Below are 25,197 nucleotides of genomic sequence, written 5' to 3'. Positions count from 1 at the left end.
CATCTGATTTAGGGGAAATTATTGAAATATAACAAAGAGAGCAAAACAGTAGGAGTCTGCAGTTGACATCCAAAGCAGCATTCCCCAATATCAGCAGATTGGGTGTTGAATGTGGACATGCTAAGCTCAAACACCTATGTTTACCTCAGATGGAAGAACCCTCTTTCACTTGAATCAAAGATTTGCCCCAATGGTGCAAAATGCATCCTTCCAAATGTTGCTGGACTATAACTCCCAGCATTCTTAAAGCCAGCTATGCCTACATTGAAGAGCCAGCAGGGTGTAGGGGTTTGAGTGCTGGACTACAACTCTGGAGACCAGGGTTCAAATTCCCACTTGGCTGTGTAAACCCACTAGGTTACATTGATCAAGTCATACTCTCTCAGCCTCAGAAGGGGGAAAAGGCAAACACCTTCTAAAAAATCTTGTCAAAAAACAAACAAACAAACAAACAAAAACCCCAACCCAAAACCAGAAAACCCATGATAGGTGCCTATGTTGACTGTGATGGTCAGGAGTATTTACAAATTAGTTACTCTGCGAAAAATTCAACCTCTCCTGAATCTAATGTCCATACATTTTATTGAATGAGGCACAGAAAAAGAATCTATTGTCTATACCATTCATAATTTATAAATGTCTTCCATACTTCTGCAATCTACCTTTTCTCTTTCTGTCCCTAATAGTCAACAAGTAACTTATCATTTACTTGTAGGCAATGTCTCCAAATACTTTTTAGGTTACCCTTTCTATGCCTTTTCAAGCACTACAACATCCTTTTTTAGTGGTGGTGTAACCAAAATTGTAAAGAGCATTACAAATACAGCCACATTAGCGAATCATAACATTACTATACTGAACTCAAGTGGATTTATTTCTGTGTTTGAATCTGAGACTCCGGCTATCTGTTAAATTTTTTTAAATTGTTTTTAATTGTAAAATCTTTTAAACAATTTTATCTGTGAGCCACCATGGGCCCCTTTCTAGGAGAAAGGTGAAAATAAATAAATAAATACAAGTCTTTAAAATATGAAGGGGAAACCCTCTTCACAAGGTAAGGGACTGTAGAGTAAATGGGAAGTACGTGTGCATACAAAAAGCTAGTGTAAAACACAGATCACCTTTAAAATACTCGTACCGGAATATACACACAGTACTAGGTAGCTCATTCTGATTCAGTAAACAGATACTGCAAAATCTGCACATCTATACTTTTTACTTGTGTAGTCCCTGTCCAGTGAAGATCAAATGAGTCTGTATAACACCGCTGAAGTGGTTTTCTTATACTCAGTGTTTGCTAATAAAACTTCATCAAATCATTGGAGAAAGCTTTTATCAGTAAAGTCAAGCTCAATGATAACCCAAAGCCAGCCAAGTATATAACTTGGGGGAGCCCCAACAAAGAGGTAAAGTGTAGTAATGTTATGATCTAGGATTTTCAAAAGAAATTTTAAAAATAACTTCAATAAATAGTGTCAAACGTCAAGTTATCCCTTGAGAGGCCATCCTTAACACATAAACTTTGCATAATGATGTGCCAACACAACTATTCGTAACATCTGCAACAGGAATTAGAGAACAATTCTCTCTACTGTCAGAAGCCAGAATGATTTTGACAGAAACAAAGCCTGAGTATCTCTTTTAAAAAGATAGCTTACCTTTTTTCTCATCTTTCTTCTTTTCTGCAGGTGTAGCATATCTCCCCTCCTTCATAGCTTTCTGAATAAACTTGTAGTAGGGGTTGAGGTAGTGGTCAAACCGCAGAAAGTCAAACTGAGAGTTTCGGGCTTGTTTTGCTTTCAGCATAATCTCAAACTGGGCCCCCTGCTTGCAGACGAAATTTGCAGTCCGTTCTATGATTGCATGCATTTTGGCTGTTGGTGGCTATGGCAAAAAAATGAAGAGTTACATATTTTAAATTTCACAGAATTCAGTTCATCCAGTTAAGATCCCCACCCCCACTCCCACTGTGGCAAATGTACCCCAGATTGGTATGGAACTGTCCTCATTTTGGAAGCATGGTAAAACTGTAACAGACTGTGATGATTTTCATAGTTCTGTATGCCTAATTTAAATTCTTGAAGCTGTATCAGATGTGTATTAGATAGTGTATTATGAAAATTGCATGCTAACTCTGAGCCTGTGGCTAATCTAATTATAAATAGAGAGAAATTTGAAAGCTTGCAAGAAAATGAAAGTAACTGACTGGCTTAAAACAAATAACACAGTACAGTATAGGGTTGAGAGAATGTCCAGTAGATATGACTGAGGGTAAACCTCTTTGCAGGTGGAATCAGGATGGCAAACAGCCAAAGACACCAACCATACTCCAACCATTGAATAACATGACTAAGATCTCTTTTTTGATTGGCTGAGATATTGGAGGGTGGGGAGAGAGATTAGATCTTTTAACTAACTGGCTAAACAGAGACTGGAGACAGTATGAAACAGAAGCTTTTTGAGCAGCTTAGCACCAGATTTTTTGCTCTCACCAAAGCTGGTCCACATCTAGGCTGCCACTGAAACAATAAGTGAGAGCCAGAACTCCTATGTTTGGTAAGGCAGTCCTTTCTTGATGAGGCTTATTATTTAATACCCAACAGAATGCCAGTGTAGAAAACCATATACAGTTGTTGTTGTTGTTTATTTCTAAAGCGCTGTAAATGTACACAGCGCTGTACATACAAGGGGACCATTCAGTAAGGCCTTTGACAAAGTTCCCCATGACATTCTTGCAAACAAGCTTGTAAAATGTGGGCTAGACAAGACAGCTGTTACATGGATTTGTAATTGGTTGACTGACCGAAGCCAAAGGGTGCTCAACAATGGCTCCTTTTCATCCTGGAGAGAAGTGACCAGTGGGGTCCCACAGGACTCTGTCCTGGGGCCAGTGCTGTTCAACATCTTTATCAATGACTTGGATGACAGAATTGGGAACATACTTATCAAATTTGCAGATGACACCAAATTAGGAGGAATAGCTAATACTCCAGAGGACAGGATCAAAATTCAAAATGACCTGAATAGACTAGAAAGCTGGGCCAAAGCTAACAAAATGAAATGCAGCACGGAGAAATGTAAGGTACTGCACTTAGGGCGGAAAAATGAAATGTATAGATATAGGGTGGGGGACACCTGGCTGAACGAGACAACATGTGAAAGGGATCTAGGAGTCCAAGTAGACCACAAGTTGAACATGAATCAACAGTGCGATGCAACAGCTAACAAGGCCAATGCGATTTTAGGCTGCATCAATACAAGTACAGTGTCTAGATCAAGGGAAGTAATAGTGCCACTCTACTCTGCTCTGGTCAGGCCCCACTTAGAATACTGTGTCCAGTTCTGGGCACCACAATTCAAAAAGGACATTGAGAAACTGGAGTGTGTCCAAAGGAGCGCGAGTAAAATGGTGAAGGGTCTTGAAACCATGCCCTATGAGGAACGCCTTAGGGAGGTGGGGATGTTTAGCCTGGAGAAAAGAAGGTTAAGAGGTGATATGATAGCCCTGTTTAAATATTTGAAGGGATGTCATGTTGAGGAGGGCGCAAGCTTGTTTTCTGCTGCTCTAGAGACTAGAACGCGGAACAATGGATGCAAACTGCAGGAAAGGAGATTCCACCTCAACATTAGGAAGAACTTCCTGACAGTAAGGGCTGTTTGACAGTCCAACACAATCCCTCAGAGTGTGGTGGAGTCTCTGTCTTTGGAGGTCTTTAAGCAGAGGCTGGATGGCCATTTGTCAGGGATGCTTTGATTGAGATTTCCTGCATGGCAGGGGGTTGGACTGGATGGCCCTTGTGGTCTCTTCCAACTCTACAATTCTATGATTCTATCATTCCCTTACGTGGAGGATCCGTTCTGGACCCCCCCCCCCCCCCCCCCCCCCCCCGCGTAAAGGAAAAAACCTGAACGCTCGAGTCCCATTAGAAGTAATGGGGCTTGTGTTTGCAGCGTGGCGCAGGGCATGTGCCATGGGCACACCCCCAATTACTTCTTCTGGGGTGCATGAGGATTTTCTTCCGGTGAGGCTTCCAGCATATGCTGGATGTTGCGTAAGGTGCACTGCGTTTAACGCAGGCGCACTATATACTTGACTGTAAGTCAATCTTATGTATAAGTCAAGGGCAGGTTTGGGAACCAAAATTGTGGAATTTGATATAACTCATGGATACATCAAGGACAAAATTTAGGAGTTTTTAACAAAGGAAAACAATGCCAAAAAACTTTACATAATTCCAGCAGGCATAACTGTTTGCGCTCACACTAAAGGCTGGATGGATGAGAGCATTGGGGGGGGGGGGGTGCGTGGTCACTGCTTCCATGACAGACTACAGTGGGACCTTGGTATCCATGGACTGTCCCCAATAGTGGTGTGCGCGCACACAGCCACACCGCCATTGGGAACAGCTGGACTGAGGTCCCTCCTTCCTTCCTCTCTCCCAACTCCCTCGCACTCTGAGGCTTCTGCCCCAGCTTGGTTTTGGAAGCGGAGGCTGGAGCCCCACCATCCAGAGGGAGCTGGACTCAGGGAAGGGCTCACGTTTCGGAGCCCGACCCCCTGTCCCAGCACCCAGGATGGAGCCTCCAGGCTCCAAGGCCTGGCTCCCTCTGGCCAACGGGGTTCCAGCTTGGCTTTGGAGATGGTGCAGAGGTGGAGGCTGGAGCCCTGTGGGCTGGAGGGAGCTGGAGCCAGCGCTGGGGCTTGAGTCTCAGAGCCTGGAGGCTTTGTCCTGGGTGCTGGGATTGAAGGGGGGCCTCCAAGACTCAAGCCCCAGCTCCCTCCGGCTGACGGGACTCCAGCCTCTGCCACCGAAGCCAAGCAGGGGGCAGAAGCCTCGGAGGAGGAGGGAGGGAGTTGGGACTTCAGTTCCATTGTCCCTAACAGCGGCACAGCCATATAGTTGCACTGCCATTAATGACAATGAGACTTGAGCATCAATGGATTTGGGTATCTGCCGGGGGGGGGGGGCAGATCCCCCGCAGATACCAAATATCAACTGTACACTCTTGCCTTTCACCAGGGGATGGTTCCTTTTTAAATAAGAGTTAAAGTACAGTACCACGGTCAAGTCGATTCAGGTTTTTAAAGTCAATTTTTAAAGGCAATTGACTAATTGTAACAATCACTGGGAATCCAGGCGTCTTACAACAGAGGGGATAATAGATGGTTCCCTGCCCTCAGGCTTACAATCTAAAAAGATATGACACAAAAGGAGAAGGGAATGGTGAGGGGGGGGGAGGGGATCAGGTCCAGCAGTTCTTCTCTCCCTCTAAGGCCTGGACCAAGGCAGATGGACTGGAGGGAGGGCTCATCTTCTTCAGTCTAGCCCTGATGGAGCTGGGCCAGCCTAATTTTCTCCCTCACAGGCCGAAAGATGACAGATCTACTATAAAGCCACTGTGATGAAAATGGGCATGTGTAGCTTTTCTGTATAAAAGAGATTTGTCTGCAACTTAAAAAGCATTTCTAGAAGTAAAGGAATATCCTCGCACACTTCAAAAATGAAAAAAGGTAGAAAATTTAAGAGGCTTAAAAACAGCCAGAGCACTACACCTGGTCTTTCATGGTATCTCTAGCATTGCTAATGTCTCTGAAGCAAGAGTGGAGAAATTATGGTCCTCCAGATATTGTTGGAATGATTGCTCATATTGGCTATGATGATTTACAGTATTTATAGAAAACAAACCTGATATTAGTGTATCTGCTATGAGCATACTCAAGGGTAATATACAATAAACGTGCTAAGCAATATAATAGAAACTGAACAATACAAATAAAACATGCATGCCTTAACAAGAAGGTATCTGACAGGAAGAGAAATGTAGTCAAAGAGGGTACCAAGCTAAAATCTCCAGAAAAGGAATCCAGAAAAAAGTCCTTTTCCCTTGTCTGCATCAATCATGCTTCCACTATATTTGGGACACAGGTGTTAAGGCACAGACAGGCTGATATGGGAGGAGAGGGCAGACCCTAAGGTATCCTGGACTTAATTCAACCAGGCCCTCAAAGGTCACCAGCAAACCCTGAGTTGCAGCCAAGCAACATGAAGGGCCATGGGTTCCTCACCCTGATCTAAAGGAGAATAAATTAATATTTTACCATAAGAATTCATACATTTTCAGTGAAGTGCTTTCCTTTCATCAACAGGCATCAATCTATGTTCAAATATTAAAGCTGAGATGTCAAACCACAAGTCTAAGTAGCAAGACTACTTCTTGTATTTTATGTATATCAATTACCATATGTTTGTGGCCAAAGCTTGGAAAAGTTACTCTTTCATGCTAAAAAAAGAAGAAGCTATTTTTCAAGCTCTGGTTCAGTCGTATGTATTCCTACAGCATTCCCACCACTAAACTAGTGACGTGATCAAAAAAGATGTGAGATTAGTTTGGCCAACTCTGCTCTTGAAAACGTATGCTGCCTCTCAATTCTGTAGTTGTAGCCTAATTCTACTGACTTCAAATAAAGTCAAACACAAGATAGCAGGAATTTGGTCAACATTTATAGGAAGCATTTCAAACTGATTTTTAAGAACTATTTACTTGAATTTATCTGTATTAAATACACACACAAAGGTACACATACATATGCATATATCTAAAAACTTACCAATTCTACATCAGAAGGTACATTCAGTCCCAAAGGAGCAACAAAAGGTTCTTCATTTTCTTCCACATTTTCTGTCTTCATTGTAGCAACTATTAATTAGAACACATGTTGTAACACACAACTAGTCTTACAATTTAAATGTGGGACTAAAGTTGGGGGGAAACAGTTTTTTAAAAAAACAACCTGGGTTTTTTGGTTTAAACCATTGTCATTGTTGTTTTGTATTAATGTTGTAATGAAAAAAAAATCCTTATTATACTATAATTTGTGAAACATTGTTTTATGAATTAGAAAGCTTGATCAACCATGTTTTAATGCTTTCTAATATTAACAATTCAAAGTCATTAGACATTGATATTATTTACATTTTTCAATAAAATGCCATTTTTACTGTTTCTTATTCCTATTAAATCTGAATATATGTAATTACACATAATAAAGCATATAAAGTACTCTGAGACAAATCAAAATAAGAATAAGCAGTTTAAAGGGCCAAACACATGGCCTTTTTATGGAGCCATCCAGGCGGCTTTGGGGTGCGGCATTTTGATGCTGCACATCCAGAAGCCACCCTGAAACCACCTTGATCATTTACACGCCACCAGAGTATCATGAAGCTGGCTTCAGCAGGACCAGAAAAGCTGGCTTTTTGCCCTCCGAGAAAGGAGTGGATCTTTGCTGCTCTTTTTTTAGCCAGCTTCAAGGTGGATTGGGGCTGCAGCATGTGGTTGCTGCTGCCCCAATCCGTCTTCAGAAGGGGCGGTTTCAAGCCAACCCTTCAGGGCTGTTACAGCCCATTACTTATAATTACATTTATTGTTGTTGTTGTTGTTGTTGTTGTTGTTATTATTATAGTTTATTTATATAGCACAATAGATTTACACAGCGCTGTACATACAAATAATAAAATCGATAAAAATGAAACCTGCCAATGGTGTACCTTCTACAAAATACATATAAAACAATAGGTAATACAAGATAGAATTAGATAAAATAAGCAGGCAACAATTAAAAACATCAATATCAAATATCAAATAAATCTGAACAAATACTGGATACTGGTGTAACAATGACCAACTGCCAATAAACTGTTAAAATGTTTAAATTCAGGCAGTCATTGTTATTTCAGTAAGAATTTTGGCAAACAGTAATCATAGCCAGACCTTTTTTTTTTTTAAATGAATAATCAATTTTTAAAAACGGCTTTTAAAAAAAAAGATAACTTGGTAGCCAACCCTGCTTCACAAACATTTTGCAAACTGACATTGACTGATGACTCAGTTGTGGAAAAAATAAGGGGCCAAGGATGGAGAAGGGGTAAAATGGCAAAACCTTGTAGAAATGCCTTTGAGATCATCTAAAACCACAGAAGCATCATCCTGTTCATTTAACACAGAATTAATGTGCTCCTTAACCTCCCTCTTGCAAATCTCCATTCCTTTAAATCATAAATAACACCAACCCTTCTTAACCAGGGTTTGCAATTGCAATAATTATTCTTATAAAGAAAGAAAAAGAAAGCCAGACAAAGAAAACATTCACCAAGGTTTTGACACTGATCTGCAACTTTTGACTTGTATAATGTGTGTGCAGAGAGGGTCATATTCACTTCTGACATACAAAACTATTCCTCCAGGACCATTTACCACACACACAAAATTATGACAGCTATTGTAGTTGAGCACTACCAACAAATTTTCATTGTTTTGTAAATACGTATCTGCAAATAAGCAACATTTATAGCAACCTGCCTGTCAATTGCTGAGCCTTAATCCATCTACTGATATACTCGACTATAAGTCGACCTCATGTATAAGTCGAGGGCAGGTTTTGGGGCCAAAATTAAGAATTTTGATATGACTCATGGATAAGTCGAGGGCAAAACTTAAGGGTGTATAACAAGGGATGCAAAGGATGAAGCAAAGGAAAACAGTGCCAGAAAATATACAAAATTCCAGCATACAAAAGGCTTCATGGATGAAAAAATATAAAGGGGGTGTGAGTGCTTCCAGAACAGATGACACTCTTGCTTTTCTCAAGGGGAGGGTTCTTTTTTAAAAAAGAATTAAAGTACAGTGTGATACTTACACTGACCCATGGATAAGTCGATTCAGGTTTTTGGAGTCAATTTTTTGACTAAAATTTCTAGACTTATACATGAGTATATACAGTACCTCTGAAACAATTGTAGGGTCCCTGTGAACAGGCTAAAACACATGTGAATGGCAGAATCTGTAATAGCACTACCATACTGAATCACAGGGCAAAAGTAATGGAAAGTAATTTGATCTAAATCTGCAGGGACTACAAGAAACAGAGCAGTGGAGAGATCTTAACAACTGCCTACCCTTTTCCAACATTTTCACATTTCTTCTGCATAATTACTTTTATACCTCCTTCTATTAGCGCAAAAGAATGCTTTAGAAGACACTTTTTGGCAATCAGGTTCACTACAGGAAACTTACTTTAATGATACTGTCTTAAGAACATCTATGTCTCTCCAGTAGTGCTGATAACTCTACAACTGCCTTGTGAGACCTAACACAATACAGTCACCCCTCCGTTCTTGTGGACTTGAGATCTGCGGTCTTGAATCATAGAGTTGGAAGAGACCACAAGGGCCATCCAGTCCAACCCCCTGCCATGCAGGAAATCTAAATCAAAGCATCCCTGACAGATGGCCATCCAGCCTCTGTTTGAAGATTTCTAAGGAAGGAGACTCCACCACACTCTGAGGGAGTTTGTTCTACTGTTGAACAGCCCTTACTGTCAGGAAGTTCCTCCTAATGTTGAGGTGGAATCTCTTTTCCTGCAGTTTGCATCCATTGTTCCGCATTCTAGTCTCTAGAGCAGCAGAAAACAAGCTTGCTCCCTCCTCAATATGACATCTCTTCAAATACTTAAACAGGGCTATCATATCACCTTTTAACCTTCTCTTCTCCAGGCTAAACATCCCCAGCTCCCTAAGTCGTTCCTCATAGGGCATGGTTTCCAGACCCTTCACCATTTTAGTCGCCCTCCTTTGGACAAGCTCCAGTTTCTCAATGTCCTTTTAAAATTGTGGTGCCCAGAACTGGACACAATGCTTTTCCATTGCACCAAAGAAATTTCAGTCTGGGTGGTCATATTTTAGTCAAATACATGGTGCCTATGGCTGGCCAGAATTGTCCCAAGAGACTTTTGTAAAGCTGGAAGAAATCTCACTGCTTCATTTGAGGCTATCCATGGCCTGTTACAGACAGTCAAAATAAAGCTGCTTGGAGTCACAGTGGAGGTATGGTGTTTCAATGATGCATGCGTCCTAAGAGTCCAGAAGCCGCACCAAAGCCACGCTCCAGACTGGAGCATGGCTTTGGTGCGGCTTCTGGACTCTTAGGACGCATGCATCATTGAAACACCACACCTCCACTGTGACTCGAAGCAGCTTTATTTTGGCTGTCTGTAACAGGCCCATGTGTCTCAAATTAATACACATTCAGACTGGGGAGTGAAAAATACAGCCTGTAGGCTACATGCACTCCCACCAAGAACATTTCTATGAACCTCAAAGATTCCTGAAAAACCAGTGTGGTGTAGTGGTTTGAGCACTGGACTACAACTCTGGAGACCAGGGTTCAAATCTCCACTCAGCAATGGAAACCCACTGTGATCCTGAGCAGGTCACATACTCTCTCAGCCTCAGAGGAAGGCAAAAACAAACTGCCTCTCAACAAATCTTGCCAAGAAAGCTTTGTGTTAGGGTTGCTATAGGTTAAAAACAAATTATTTATGTATTTATTTATTTACGGTATTTATACCCCACCCTTCAGCCCTAATGGCTATCAGAGCGGCTTACAATTATTATATTTTATTAGACTGTTCCCTGCCTTCAGGCTTACAATCTAAAAGACACGACACAAAAGGAGAAGGGGATGGTGGTGGGAAAGGGGATGAGGTCCAGTGGTTATTATCTCCCTCTGAGGCCTGGACCAAGGCAGATGGACTGGAGGGAGGGTTCTTCTTCTTTAGGCTAGCCCTGGTGGAGGCCTGCCTGTTCACTCCCTCACAGGTGAAGGATGACAGTTAGCATGGAGGGAGGGCTCTCTTTCTTCAAGCTAGCCCTGAAGGCACACAGCTACAGCAACCACGATCCATGTGCCCACCCAATTTTTTCCCAGGAAAAATTCAGCACACAAACAACCAATATCACCTGCCGAAAATTCCAGGGGCATGCGTGGTCATGTCACCCCATGAAGGGAGTGGAGACTGTTTTAGGGCCAGATCAACCTTTCTTCAAACCATAATGTGATCATTAAGTCAACTTCACATTTCAACAAATGCATTCTGTATCTCAAATCAGCTGAGGGGGGTCTTCTAATAAAAGTACAAAACTTCCAATTGCATCCCCTGGAATCTTCAAAGGGGGCTCTCAGATATTTTGGGGCTAGTTTTAGGGATAGGAGTGCAACTAACAGTTGCCCATTCCCGTGTAAAGGATTCCAATATTAAAGTGGATCCTATAAACGTCTACACTTGAGAGACACTGATTAACATACCTTTGTTTGTTGGTATTTTACTTATAAAACACCAACATGTTTTCCAAGTTGGTTAGTAGAACCCTTGTCTTTCAGAGCTGAGTTACTTGTTTTGTAATTTACAAGTTCCAACTTATACTGTGCATGTTAAGAATATTATGATCAGACCAACACCCTATTTCAGCAAACTGAAGTGCTCATACCACCATATTAACTGCAGTTAAAACAGATGTAAAAAGCCCACATGCATGACATGCACACTCTTGCTCATATGCACCAGCAATCTGTGTTCAGAGACACATGGTGTCCAATACTGGAGCCAATATGCAGCTAATATAACAAGGCAATGACAGCCTTGTCCTCCCCAAATGTGTCCAATCCAATCCCCTCTTAAAAGCTATCCAAGCTGATAGCCAATCAAGAAAGAAGGCCAAAGGAGAAAAAACCCCGTCAATAAGTCATGTTAATGCAATTGCCACACGCTGCATTATATGCAATGGTGAAATCTTCTCCATTTTGCATACACTACAAGTTGCTTTCAGGATTCCAGTGAGAAAACAGAATTTCTAAAAATCTGTTAGATAAACACAGAAGAAGAAAAAAACCAGAGCACACCGAACTCCATACCTTAGAACAGATTCATAAAACTAAAGGTGTTATGAAGGGGTTCATGGCTCCCATTGCAGCCTATATGCCTCCTCTTAAATCAGCATGGCTTTTTAAATGTTACTGGATTGCAACTCCCTTCAGCCTAGCTGACACAGCCAAAAACAAGAGATGCTATAGCTTCAGTTAAACATGGAGGAGGCCACAAACTGTGCCTGCCCTGTATCCCCCATCTCAGATGGACCCATCACTGGTAGCCATAATGCTAGTATATAGAAAACAACTGAGCAGATATTTGCCTTATGTGAATAGATGACAGCCTCTTGACATGCTCACTGCTTTTTGTAATCAACATGAGAAGATCACAGATCTGTAAATACTGCTTCCCAGATCTCCAGTAATAATCCACATCTTTAGCTGGAAAGTACTTTTTCAGAAGAAATTATTTACTTTCAGTTATTCCACAGAACTGTTTACCTTTTCCTCTCGAAGGTTGCTCCTCTTCCTCAGTGGGTTCTGAAGGATCATAATAATCACTGCTATAAGTGAAACCCACTGCATTATAGGTATCATCTTGTGCCAAAGCTTCACTCAGCCTCTTATATTCTTCCTCTTTAATAAAAAAGAAAATTCAATTAAGAAATGAACATGATTTTAGTCACAGGTTTGTTTCTTTCTTAATATATTACAGTGAAAACCTAACAATTCAAGCACAGACATTACACTAAATTCACCCCATGGGCGGGCCATCTGTGATCACTGAGACTTTTGCCAGCCCAAGAAGGCAGAAAGTATGTGCATTTCTGATGATTATTTTTCTCCTGCATAGAAGTGCCTTAAGAGTTAAAGTCATTTCTGCTTATAACAAAGAATAAGACATGAAGTTTTCATTGATACAATACTGTTAAAGAAGAACAGTTAAAAGTGTCTCATTTCTCAGCCTGCCCTCAAAACTTGGGCAATTTCTGTGTGGCTCTACATATAAACTATCCTGAGGTCCTCAGATACGCAAAGACGCTTGTTTTTCGAATCCACTGGGTACTGTCAAAATAATATCAGAAAGAGTGAGTATATAATGAGTGGGAACAATTTTTTCAATTTAAAAAAGTTATTTTAAATTTGCAATTAAAGGTGTTCTAACTCAGAAGTTGTCCTTGAGCAATACCTTGCCTTGCCTCCTCCTCAAGCAAGTCCGTACGCAAGGCTAAATACCTCTCTTCATCACAGAGGGCTTCTATTCTAGCCTCCTCTTCAGACAACTGGTAATCTCTGTTCCATGTGGAATATTCAGCATCATATTCAGAAAGGTCGTGCAGGTGACCACGCCCATCATACCTGCAACATGAAAAACATGGTCAATGAAAAGAACTTTGGGCTTTAGTTTCAGTCATTATACAAATACTTACCACATACAATTGGGAAATATGATTTAATAAATTAAATTAGGGGTAATTTAATCTGACTAATATTAAACACCCACTTCCTTCTTTTAAAGAGAAGTCTCAATTCCCCCTTAAAGACTGACTATTACAGTTAAAGGCAAAAAATATCTTAATAATTAAAGAGGAACCAATTCCTTCAAAGCTCTTACCGTCTATGGTTCAACCATTCAACACCCTTGCCAAAATACTTTTTTTCTGCAAAGGCCAATAGCGTACATTTACACAAACCCAAATACATAAATACCTATCCGTAAGAACCAAACGGTCGCAATTTCCTCGCTTCTTTCTGCTAGTCTTGAATTCTCAGGAGAAATCTTCACCAAAGAAACTTGCGTCCATTGGAGGTAAAATGATGGCTAGGCTCGGCCCCTAGCCATGCGGCTGAGGAAAGAAGTGCTGGGTTATGTGATAGAGAGACAAACATGTATAGGTACAGTAACAAAGGTGCAATTTAAGGAGGTTCTCTAGAGAGGTTGCAACAATAATGTTGAGATGCACACGCTCCATCACTGATACATATGTGATTTACTTGCAGTTGGTAAGCAGCTGTTCCCTTGCTCACCTTTGATAGGTTACAATCCTCTAAGGAAAGGATACTTTTTAAAAGTTAAGACACAAATGTATGAACTGGATTTTCATGGGATAAATTTCATGATTTGTTAAAGTCTAACCCAGTTTGGTTTATTGAACAGGGTAGACTAATAGTTCAGTCCTTTCCATGTGACCAAGAAAAAGTGAGCTAACAACAGTAAATTCCACCACTCTGGGAAGGACACTGTATACCAAATATGAATGAAAGCCTTGTTGGATCAAAACAACTGTAACTAACAAATTGATACTAGGAGGCCAGCCCTGCTATCAAAAAGCATTTTCCTGGCATTGAGACGTTTCTGTGAGCATACTGATGCCAATTTTACTTCCTCAGAATACAAATACAGCATCAGTCACCTCCACCTGCACAATTGAAAGCAGTTTAGTACTATGCTTGAGTGTATATGTTAAACCTCCTTAATTTACAAATGTAGATTGTTTAATGATCATAGGCATATGAAGAATTTGCTCGCACCATTTTTTCACAGCTGATTCATTCCAGACTGTAAACTTCCCTGTAATTCCTTCTTGTCCCCAACCAAAAGATTACTGAAAAATAGGAAATAGACTTGTGGTACTTTAAAGACTTACAAATTTGATTTGGTATTAGTTGTTTGTGGACAACAGAATGATCCACATGGATTAAAATATAAAATGCTTGCATTTAAACTGCTATTCAGTCTGGTTAGCCTAAAGCTACCATATATACTCAACTATAAGTCATCCTCATGTATAAATTGAGGGAAGTTTTGGGGGCCAAAATTATGGATTTTGATATGACTCATGCGTGAGTTGAAAGTGAAACCTAGGAGCATGTAACAAAAGATCTAAAGGATGAAGCAAAGGAAAACAATGCAAAAGAACTTTACAAAATTCCAGCAGGCAGAACTGCTTGTGCTCACATTAAAGGCTGGATGGATGAGAGCGTAGAGGTGGGTCAGTACTTCCTTCCATGACAGATTACGCTCTTGCTTTTCACCAGGAGATGGTTACTTTTTAAATAAGAGTTAAAGTATAGTACTTACATTGGCCCATGGATAACTCAACTCAGGTTTTGGGGGTCAATTTTTTGACTAAATATTCTGGACTTACAGATGAGCATATACAATAAATTCTCCAACCATTTCAGCATTACGTCTTGATGATGTTGTGTACCTTTAAGTCATTTCCTATGTGTGGGGCCCTAAGACTAGATAAAGAATAAAGGATTTTATTTTTAGTAGCACCTAACCAGGAGGAGTTAAAATTTTGGATGGAGTATAAAGACGGGAATGGCTCCGGGCATGGGGTACACTGAGGGGATATTTAGGGGGTTTTGTAAAAAAATAATAATAATGACTAAGATATAAATATATATATATATCGAAAGTAGATAAATCTGTTTTGTTTTGTAAAATCTCAAAAATACTAAATAAAAAAAAGAAAACTGCTACTGATGCCAAAGTGATAAATTTTGATTACATGGTCAAACAAGTTATTTTTAGTTTCTAGGATTAAGAAGAGATTACATGGTGTAGTGGTTTTGAGTTCTGGACTACTACAAGGCTTCTTAGCAAGACATGTTCATCTGAGGCTAAGGCTGTATCTGCACTGCACTGTATCTACAGAAATAATGCAGTTTTAACACCATTTTAACTGCCATAGCACAATGCTGTGAAACTCTGGAATTTTCTGTGGAATTTTATGGGCTATTTATCCTTTCCTGTCAAAGCACTCTGGTGTCCCCAAAAACTATAAATACAGTCAGCCTCCATATCCATGGATTCAAGCATCCATGGCTTGGAAATATTTTTTTTTAATGTATAAATTCCAAATACTTGTCTTTCCATAAGGGACTCCATTTTGCTATGCTGTATTTGTATTTAATGGGACTTGAGCATCCATGTATTTCGGTATTCACTGGGGTCTTGGAACCAAATCCCAGCAGATAATAAGGACCCGCTGAACTAGGATTCCATAGCATTGTGCCATGGCAGTTAAAGTGGTGTCAAGCTGCATTAATTTGCAGTGCAAATGCAGTCTAAGGCGCGTTACAGACCAACTAAAAGTGGCGGTCTGCCGGCGCTGCTGGTTGCTCCACGAGGGAGCCGTAGCAGCCAAACTGAGCGGCTCCCACGCAGAGTAAAAAAGAAGCCCCAAAATGGCGCTTCTTCCCGCGGCACGGTTATGGCGCCGCGAGGCGCCAATGGCGCACTCGCGATGTCATAAGCGCCGTGCGGACGCTATGCGTCTGACACGTAATAATGGCGGCGCCTGTGTGTATAGGGCGCCGCCATTATTAGGCCCCCGTCACGTGCTAGGGGCGAGGCCGGTGTGCATGCTAGATCCCCGGCTAACCCCTAGCATGTGATGGGGGCGCCTCAAGAGCCTGTCTGTAATTGACCACTGAGAATGTGACTTGCCTAGGGTCAACCAGTCAGTTTCCTAAGCAGGGATTTGAACCCTGGTCTCCAAAGTAGTAGTCCAGTGTTCAAGCTGCTACACCATGCCAGCTCCTTATGAAACCTTGAAACTAAAAATTACTTGCTTGAACATGTAACCAGAAAAACATTGATCACCTGGCATCAGTAGCACTTTTCTGTATACAAAAAAAATGGAATATTCATTTTAAGGTTCTACTAAACATAAAATCCCTTATGCTTTGTCTAGCCTCAAGAGTGTAATCACTTCACGAATATTTATTCCAACATGAAAATTAGTTCTCAATTTGGAGCCTGGAATCTCGTCAACTGACATGGCTTGGGTGAAGCAACAATGGAAGGAGCAAACACTTAAAATATACCGCATACCCCTTTTCAAACCAAAGCCCTTTAGACTCTGCTGCACTGAGTGCTTTCAGGACTTCATCGCTATTTGAAATAATGCCTCTTTAGACTCACTGCCTCTAAGAAAATCTCTACCTAACCACTCACTAGCAAACTACCTAATCATCAGCAAACACTGACCAGCCTTGGGGGACTCAAACTGGATCAGGAAGAACCACAAAAGTCTAGCTAAAAGGTTTAGCATAAAATAGAGCATTAATAGGAACTGCTTAGGGGAACATATAGATGAGCCATTACCTAAATGCTGTAAAACCTGTGAAACTATGACAGGTTCCATGTAGCCACAAATCACTAAATAATTCTGATTGTATGATGAACAGGTAGGTAAATATTCAATAAAGTAAAAATGAATTATAGGTTGAGTATCTCTTATCTAGAAATCTGAAATCCAAAATACTCCAAAATTGTCTACATGTGTGCCTGAGATAGTGACACCTTTGCTTTCTCATGGTTCATCTACACAAATTTTGTTCCATGAACGACGTTATTAAAAGTTATTGTCAAGGAAATTATCAGGCTATATGTATGAAACATAAATGAATTTCATGTTTAGACTTGGGTTTCATCTCCAAGACATCTCATTATGCATATGCAAATATTCCAAATTGCTCCCCATTAAAAAAAAATTCCAAAATCCCAAACACTTCTGTTCCCAAGCATTTCATACAAGGGATACTCAACCTGGTCTTTGGCAGAATTATTAGCAGCAGGTGGCTAGGGATTTTCTGTTATACAAACTAGGCCCACATGCACTGAAAATAACATTAATGTGATAAAGTGTCTAGAATATTAGGTAGTAGGGAATCTGAAGCCTGTATTCACCTTGAAATACACTGTGAGGCCTTAAGGCCTCATCCTTCCATGGTTAATTGCAAGATGTCACCTAGATATCACTGAAACATGTCAGATGAAAACATTATAGTTGAGAAAAGGTCTCAAAAGTTATGAAGATGTGTCTATTGTGGGGCAGCAGCACAAGACTTAACTACACAATCCATCAACCTCTCAACTTTTTGACAATCATGTGGGAAGTTAGAGCGGACAGACTGTGTATGTAAAGTTCTCCAGAACTGCTACAGAAAATTACTATCGGAAGAAGTCATAATGGAAGATGCAGGCCAGGATTACCTAATTTTTAAATACATCTGGATTCCAAAGGAAAATTCAGTGGATTATTAAATTCTTCCTCAGTGTGTGTGTGTATAAACGTTAGTCTTCTCTCAGTTCTTAAGAGGAGTTATTATGAACTTTGGTTTGAAAAAGAGATTACTCCAGTTCCCAATACACATATACCCCACTCCTACAAAGGGGAGAGGTTCAATAATCCAGTAACCCTCTGCCAGGAGGGAAGAGGTACGGTAGGGGCAGAGGCTCCTAGAATGATCAAGGCCAAGCCATCTAGACTCAATCCTCAGATATGTGACAAGATGAAACTTTTTTCATCAAAGGCTACCAATTTTTTTGCCAGTTGTATTCCTGTGTCTTTACCAGATATTCAAAATGAAGCAGTTGCTACTTTGAATCTTTCCCCAACTCTTCTTCAGTGGCTCATCTACTACCACCATGAAAACTAATTCCAGAGGAGCAGCCATATTAGTCTGTTAAGTAAACAGAACGAAGAGTCCAGCAGCACATTACACATTGATTGTGGCTCAACCTTTATTTTAGTTACGAGTCATTCTAACTTAGATATGCTGTCTCAGTTTAAAACAGTAGTAGAGATCAGACTTTTCTGGCAGGCCTATCCAGATGATTTTCAAATTATGGATGTTAAGGTATACATTGGCAGCTTTTAATATGCATTGGCTTCATATATTCATTTAACTAGTGTGTTGTGTCTAATTTATTATTGTTCCCTACCTTGATCCATAGGGGAGGTGGCTAATAAATACTATTGTTGTTGTTACAGTTGGCTCTTCTTATACACAGATTTTTTTATACACGGATTCACGGTTTGAAAATGTTCCAAAAAAGTATAAATTTCAAATATCAAAACTTTCAGATAAGAGCCAACCTGGATGCCGGGATTGCAGCAGAATTGACTGATGAGGTATCCAGTAAACCCGTTATTGAAGTTAAACTAGATCGGTTTGAGTTTGTGAGTACCGATGACATGGACAAGATCCTTGGAAATATGAAGAAGATGGCATGTCCCCTCGATCCCTGCCCATCATGGCTGGCCATCCAGGGGGTGATGCCTTGATGGCATTTCTTAGAGATGTCATCAATGCATCCCTTAGGGAAGGTTGTGTTCCAACTTGCTTAAAGGAGGCAGTTGTTAGACCGCTCCTGAAAAAACCTTCCCTCAACCCCCTGGATATGAAGAACTACAGGCCTGTATCCCATCTACCATTTTTGAGCAAGGTGAGCGAGAGGGCTGTCGCCCCTCAACTCCAAGTCATCTTGGATGAAACTGATCATCTAGACCCATTTCAAACCGGCTTCAGGACAGGATATGGGGTGGAGACTGCCATGGTTGCTGACGATCTTCGTTTAGGCATTGACAGAGGAAGCGTGACCCTGTTGGTGCTTCTAGACCTCTCAGCGGCCTTCGATACAATAGATTATGACATCCTCTTGGAACGCCTGGGAGAGTTAGGAATCGGTGGCACTGCACTCCAGTGGTTCTGGTCCTTCCTCTCAGGTAGATTCCAGAGGGTGATGCTCGGGGACAGTCGCTCCTCGAAAATGGAGCTTAAATGTGGTGTCCCTCAAGGCGCCATACTGTCCCTGATGCTATTCAACATTTATATGAAGCCACTGGGAGAAATGATTCGCAGACATGGGGCAGGGTGTTTTCAGTACACTGATGACACCCAAATATATTTCTCCATGTCCCGATCAGCAGCTATGACAACAGATGGCATTTCTCCCCTCAATCAGTGTCTTGAAGCGGTAATGGGCTGGATGAGGAAAAACAAACTCAAGCTGAATCCAGACAAAATGGAGGTACTTACAGTAGGGGCCCCCAAACCATTGTAAGGTAAATGCAGGTTTCTGTGACTTCTAGACTTGTTTGTGTAAATGCTAATAAAGGTTGCAACCTCCAGTCCTAGATGGGGTCACACTCTCCACAAAGGACTGTGTTCGCAGTCTGGGGATGCTCCTAGATCCATCACTTCACATGACGAACCAACTGAATGTGACGATCAGGAGCACCTGCTATCAGCTCTGGCTGATACGCCAGCTGCGCCCTTTCCTGGAAGTAAAGGACCTAGAAACTGTTGTACATTCACTGGTAACTTCATGACTTGATTTCTGTAATGCGCTCTACATGGGGCTACCTTTGCACCTAGTCCGGAAACTTCAACTAGTGCAAAATATGGCAGCCAGGCTGGTCACCGGAAAAACTAGGAGTGACCGAATAACACCCGTCCTAAAATCTCTTCACTGACTGCCTATTAGTTTCCAGGCACAGTACAAGGTGTTGGTTATAACCTTTAAAGCCCTACATGGCTTGGGTCCAACCTATTTGAGGGATCGCCTGCTTCCATATAATCCGCCTCTCACACTCAGGGTGGATCTATTGCAGCGTTTAAAAACCAAACTAACTGCTACCTCCCAGAGGGCCTTCTCTGCAATTGCTCCCAAACTATGGAACGGCCTGCCAGACGAGATCTGTCAAATTGCCAGCTTAGACAGCTTTAAAAAAGCTGTCAAGACAGATCTCTTCCGGCAGGCCTTTCCTGAATAAATGTGCCTGAGCACAGAATGACTTCCCCTCACATCATGTGTTAGCCTACCGCTCTGTCCTCGTTATATTTTTTATTGTGTTTTAATAGATATTTTAATCTCCAATTTTAATTGTAACATGTTTAATTATGTTTTAAGGGGGGAATTTGGGACATAATGTTGTGAATGTGGATATTTTAATATGTTGTGAGCTGCTTTGATTGTCTCGTCACAGAAAAGTGGGATAAAAATAAAGTTTTATTTATTATTTATTTATTATTTACTTTTACAAGGGACACCATTTTGCTATGTCATTATCTTTCATGTGACTTGAGCATCCACGGATTTTGTTATCCACGGGGGATCTTGGAACCAAACCCCAGTGTATAACAAGGGTCCACTGTATTATTATTAGGACCTGCTTCAGACAGCAGATCAGTATTGTTGTTTAAGCTGCTTGGGTGGATCTATTTGGTCAAACACAGGGCAAAAATATCCTAAACTAAATACACCAGAGAGGGAGAGGTTTCAAATGCTCCTCTACACACACACATACACCCCGTCTCCTGCCCTCTCAAAGGAGGTGAATCCGTCATACATGTATTTTTGAAGACTGAAAGTCACAATCACATGCTACAATAAAACTGTTAGCCTTTAAACTTGATACTAGATTTTGATATTGGGGGGGATTGGCATCAAGTGACAGCAAAAAGAGACTCCACTTACTCCCAAACTGCCTTTGTTAGGATAGCCATATCACCACAAACTAGGAAGCATCTACATTCTACCAATCTACCAACGCTCTACCCATCTAATGCTCCTCACTGGTAAACTGCACAGCAATGCAGTCTCAAAGGGGAGAGGAACAGGAAGGCTATGGGGCTCTTGCCAGATCCTGGTTGTGGAGTTTAATGGTTGGCCATTTTAGTAACATGAAGCTGGACTAGGGCTGCATCCACACTGGATAAATAACCTGGTTGGGCACTGCTTTTCAACATCCTGGTTCAAGGCTATGGAATTCTGGGAGTTGGAGTTTGTTGTGGGGCAAGAGCGGAGCTATGCTCAGCTCTGGGCCCACAACAAACTCAAACTTCCAGAATTCCACAGCCTTGAGCCAGGTCAGTTGAAGTGGTGCCAAACTGGGTTATGTCCCCAGTGTGGATGCAGCCAAGGTATGCCTTTGGAATGATCCAACACGGCTTTTCTTACTTCCCAAAACACACTGGAGAAGCAAATCCAGTTCGAGACCACTCCATGCTAGGGAATCCTGGGAACTGTAGTTTTGTGAGGCATTTGGCCTTCTTCTCCGTCAGTGAGAGCTCTGCCACTACAAGCTGCCACCACAAACTACAATTCCCAGGGCTCTCTAGCACTGAGACAGGGCAGTTCAAGCGGTCTCCAATGCAGGGTGCTTTGGAGCTTAGCTGGCCTTCAACTCTCCGTAGCCTTTCTCCATCGGGATGACCCCAAGGGCAAGGGATTCTGGGAACAGATGTCCAAAGCATGAGTGTTATGTAAGATATAGCTATAGCTATATTACACCATGGCCACTGTCCTGCTTTGGACATCTGTTCCCAGAATCCCTTGCCCTTGGGGTCCTCCCTCCTCCAGACACACTTGCTCCAACTGGCAACTCCAATTCGGAGGAGTCTTCCAGAGGCTGCAACAAGGCAGTTGTCCAGGCGCTGGCCGTCTCTCCTCGTCTTTCCAAGCCTTTGCCTTCTTCCCGGGGTGGGCCTCCCGTGTCTCCCGCTTGGCAGAGGGTCGTCGACAACGCCGCCCGCCGCCCGCCCCTTCAAAAGACCCCCCCAACCCAAACAACACACAATGTGCAGAGAAGCGATAGGCGGGCGGGGAGTTGGCTTGCACCGACCTATCGATCATGATCGAGGAGTCTCCCATCCAAGGGATGAGATGGCGGCCTTGCTCTTGCTGCAGCGCCTTCTCGTCGTCTCGGAAGAGCTTGCAGGCGTAGCCGAAGACCAGCAGCTCCACGCGGCCGCCGCCGCCGCCGCCACTCCCGCCTCCGCCGCCATTGTCGCTCCTGCCGCTGTTCCCGCCGCCGCTGGGAGCCGAGACAGCAGCCGGGAGCCCTCCTCCGACTCCGCCGACCGACAAGATCGTCCGCGGCGCCGGCCCGGCCTCGGCCCCCGCCGTCGCACGGCCGACGTACATGGCCCAAGGCGCCTCCTCTGGTTCCCGGGGGAGAAAAGGAGAAGGGAGGCTTCGGTGGCTGGGTGGCTTTCCCGGGCCCTTCTCAGGCCGCCCGCTCCCCCTTCCGCCCTCCCCTCAGCCCAGCTGCCATGGGCCGCCACAAAATGGCGGACGGAGCCTTTCCCACAACGGAAGGGAAAGGCAGGAAGCCAATGGCCTCCCGAGGGGAAGGCGCTCGTCGGCGCGCTCCTTTTCCGCCTCGTCGGCAGATTCGTCACAAGGAGGGAAAAAGGGAAGATGGTTTCCTAATCATTTCGAAGGGTTTGGGGTTTTTTTTAATTATCTGTAAGCCGTCTTGGGTCCCTCCGAGGAGAAAGGCGGGTTATAAATGAAAGAAAGAAAGAAAGAAAGAAAAGGGCTTAACTAGAGTTACTTAACTAGCTCCTTAGAACAGTGGCTATCGCCAAGAAACCAATGGGAGACTGAGGAGTCGTACTAAAACAAATGACAATACTTGCCCATAGGGAAGCATAGGGGAATACTTGCCCATAGGGAAGCATAGGAGAATACTTGCCCATAGGGAAGCATAGGGGAATACTTGCCCATAGGGAAGCATAGGGGAATACTTGCCCATAGGGAAGCATAGGAGAAGACTTGCCCATAGGGAAGCATAGGGGAATACTTGCCCATAGGGAAGCATAGGGGAATACTTGCCCATAGGGAAGCATAGGGCAAGTATTCAATGTTTCCCTATGGGCAAGCACTCTGCAATGATTCCCTATGGACAAGTATGGTTTCTCTATGGGCAAGTGCTGTCATTTGTTTCAGTACGTCCCGGGGGACTGTAGTGCTTCATTTTTCCTTTAGAATATGGAGACTGGCCTGTTTGTTTCCCAGCCAGGGGCTCAGGGTCGACTCAACCTGGCATCCTTTCGTAGGTCGGTAAAATGAGTCCCCAGCTTGTTGGGGAAATAAGCTTACACACTGTAAACCTCTCAAGGAGTGTTTAATTGCACGGATAAGTGGTATCAAAATGTACTTGCTAGACACTACATGCCTATTGATACAGCTAGGACTATATTGGGTTTATTAGCTGCTGCATCATACAGCGCGCCCGCGCCATACGCGGGTGCGCCATACGCGGCTTGAGCATACGCGCTCAAGCCGCGGGGCGCGCGTGGGGCGGCGCATCCCATTCAATTGAATAGGCACGTGCACCCGTTGCGCCCCATGCACCGCCGTGGCCGCCGTGCACGAGCCCCATTGGAAACAATGAGGCTCGAGCATAGACGGAATTCGCCTTACGCAGCGGGATCCGAAACAGATCCCCGCATAAGGCAAGGACGCACTGTCCTGTTGACTCACCTTTAGCTTGTGGTCTAGTAAGAGTCCTAGATCTCTCTCACATGTTAAGCCGAGTGTTCCTGATCCTATATCGATGCATTTCATTTTACTACCATACATGCTGAGACAGTTGTTAGTTTGGGCACAGCTTTCTAATCTGTTACGGTCATTTGGAATTCTGATCCTGCCCTCTAGGGCACCTTGTTGTGCACAGAATCAGACTTGTGGCAGGCCTAAACCTTGAGATTTTCATGGTATTAGAGATTGCCATTGCTGTCCTCTGAGGCTGACAGAGTGTGACTTGCCCAAAGTCACCCAGTGGGCTTACATGGCCAAGCTAGGATTTGAACCCTCATCTGCAGAGGCATAGTCCAACATGCAAACCTAGTAATTTGAGTACTGGACTATATCTACACCATAGCTGCCCCTCCTAATTTGGTGTCATCTGCAAATCTGATAAGCATACTCTCTGTTCTATCATCCAAGTCATTGATAAAGATGGTGGATAATACTGTGCCCAGTACAAAACCCTATGGCACTGCTCAAGTCTCTTCTTTCCAGGATGCAGAGGAGCCATTGGTGAGCACCCTTTTGGTGCGGCCAGTCAACTAATTACAAATCCTCTTAACAGTTGCATTTAGCCCACATTTTACTAGGTTTTTTTTTTTTTTGCAAGGATATCATGGGGAACCTTCTGAAATCAAGATGCACTACATCCACAACATTCCCCTAACCTACAAAGCTTGTAACACTATCAAAAAAAGAAATAGGAATAGTCTGGTATGACTTGTTTTTGAGAAACCCATGTTGACTTTTAGTAGAGGAATCTCCTTTTGTGTCATGTCTTTTTAGGTTGTAAGCCTGAAGGCAGGGAATTGTCTAATTAACAATCTGTAAGCTGCTCTGATAGCATTTCAAAAAAGTGGGGTAGAAATACAATTAATAACAACAACAACAACAACAACAACAAACAGTTATGTGACCTCAAGTTGTTTTTCCCTCTTGGCAAATGATGATAACAAAAGTAGTGCATCTGCATTTAGCCACAAGAGGGGAGTCCTAAAAAAAAGGTGATGGGGGGGGGGGGACTAAGGACTGGAAGGATTCTACCTCCAACAAAGATAAAACTTTTTCTTCTGGAGTATAATTGGCAAGTTTTACCTCTTCCGGCAGGCCTTTCCAAATTACCCTCCCCTCCCCGAGCACAATAGCATCTTCTCCCTCCTACTATAGAGTCCTTTCCTCTTTTCCCCCAACTCTGTTGATTTTATCATTATAACATCTTATATTGTAATTTATTTAATTTTGTTTTATTATTTGGAATGGGAGTTTGGGAGAGGGATAAATTTTAATTGGATGTGATATGTAACACATTGTTTTTACATGTTGTAGCCCGCCTTGATTCCCAGTGAAAAGGCAGGCTATAAATAAATCATATT

General features: G+C 42.5%; 1 protein-coding gene across 4 annotated transcripts in view; it reads right to left on the bottom strand.

Annotated features, from left to right (window-relative positions):
• The window catches only part of SFSWAP (splicing factor SWAP), a 93,447-nt gene extending 70,835 nt beyond the window's left edge, over positions 1 to 22,612 (bottom strand). Inside the window, exons 1-6 of one of the 4 annotated variants that reach the window (XM_089489726.1) lie at positions 22,134 to 22,211; positions 13,417 to 13,553; positions 12,943 to 13,065; positions 12,208 to 12,342; positions 6,611 to 6,699; positions 1,659 to 1,884 (exon numbers count right to left, since the gene is read on the bottom strand). In XM_089489726.1, coding sequence (XP_089345852.1) covers positions 1,659 to 1,884; positions 6,611 to 6,699; positions 12,208 to 12,342; positions 12,943 to 12,952 — 460 coding nt within the window. In that variant the 5' untranslated portion in view covers positions 12,953 to 13,065; positions 13,417 to 13,553; positions 22,134 to 22,211. Of the gene's footprint in view, positions 1 to 1,658; positions 1,885 to 6,610; positions 6,700 to 12,207; positions 12,343 to 12,895; positions 13,554 to 22,133 lie in introns of all 4 variants that reach the window. The other 3 variants (XM_089489723.1, XM_089489724.1, XM_089489725.1) reach the window with 3 other exon arrangements.
• Positions 22,613 to 25,197: the final 2,585 nt, after the last annotated feature.

The sequence above is a fragment of the Sceloporus occidentalis genome, unplaced genomic scaffold, assembly GCF_023333645.1.
Source record: "Sceloporus occidentalis isolate IW3139 unplaced genomic scaffold, rSceOcc1.0.p SCAF_41, whole genome shotgun sequence".
Taxonomy (NCBI): domain Eukaryota; kingdom Metazoa; phylum Chordata; class Lepidosauria; order Squamata; family Phrynosomatidae; genus Sceloporus; species Sceloporus occidentalis.
The sequence above is the reverse complement of the archived record's forward strand: the minus strand, read 5'-3'. Positions and strand labels throughout refer to the sequence as shown.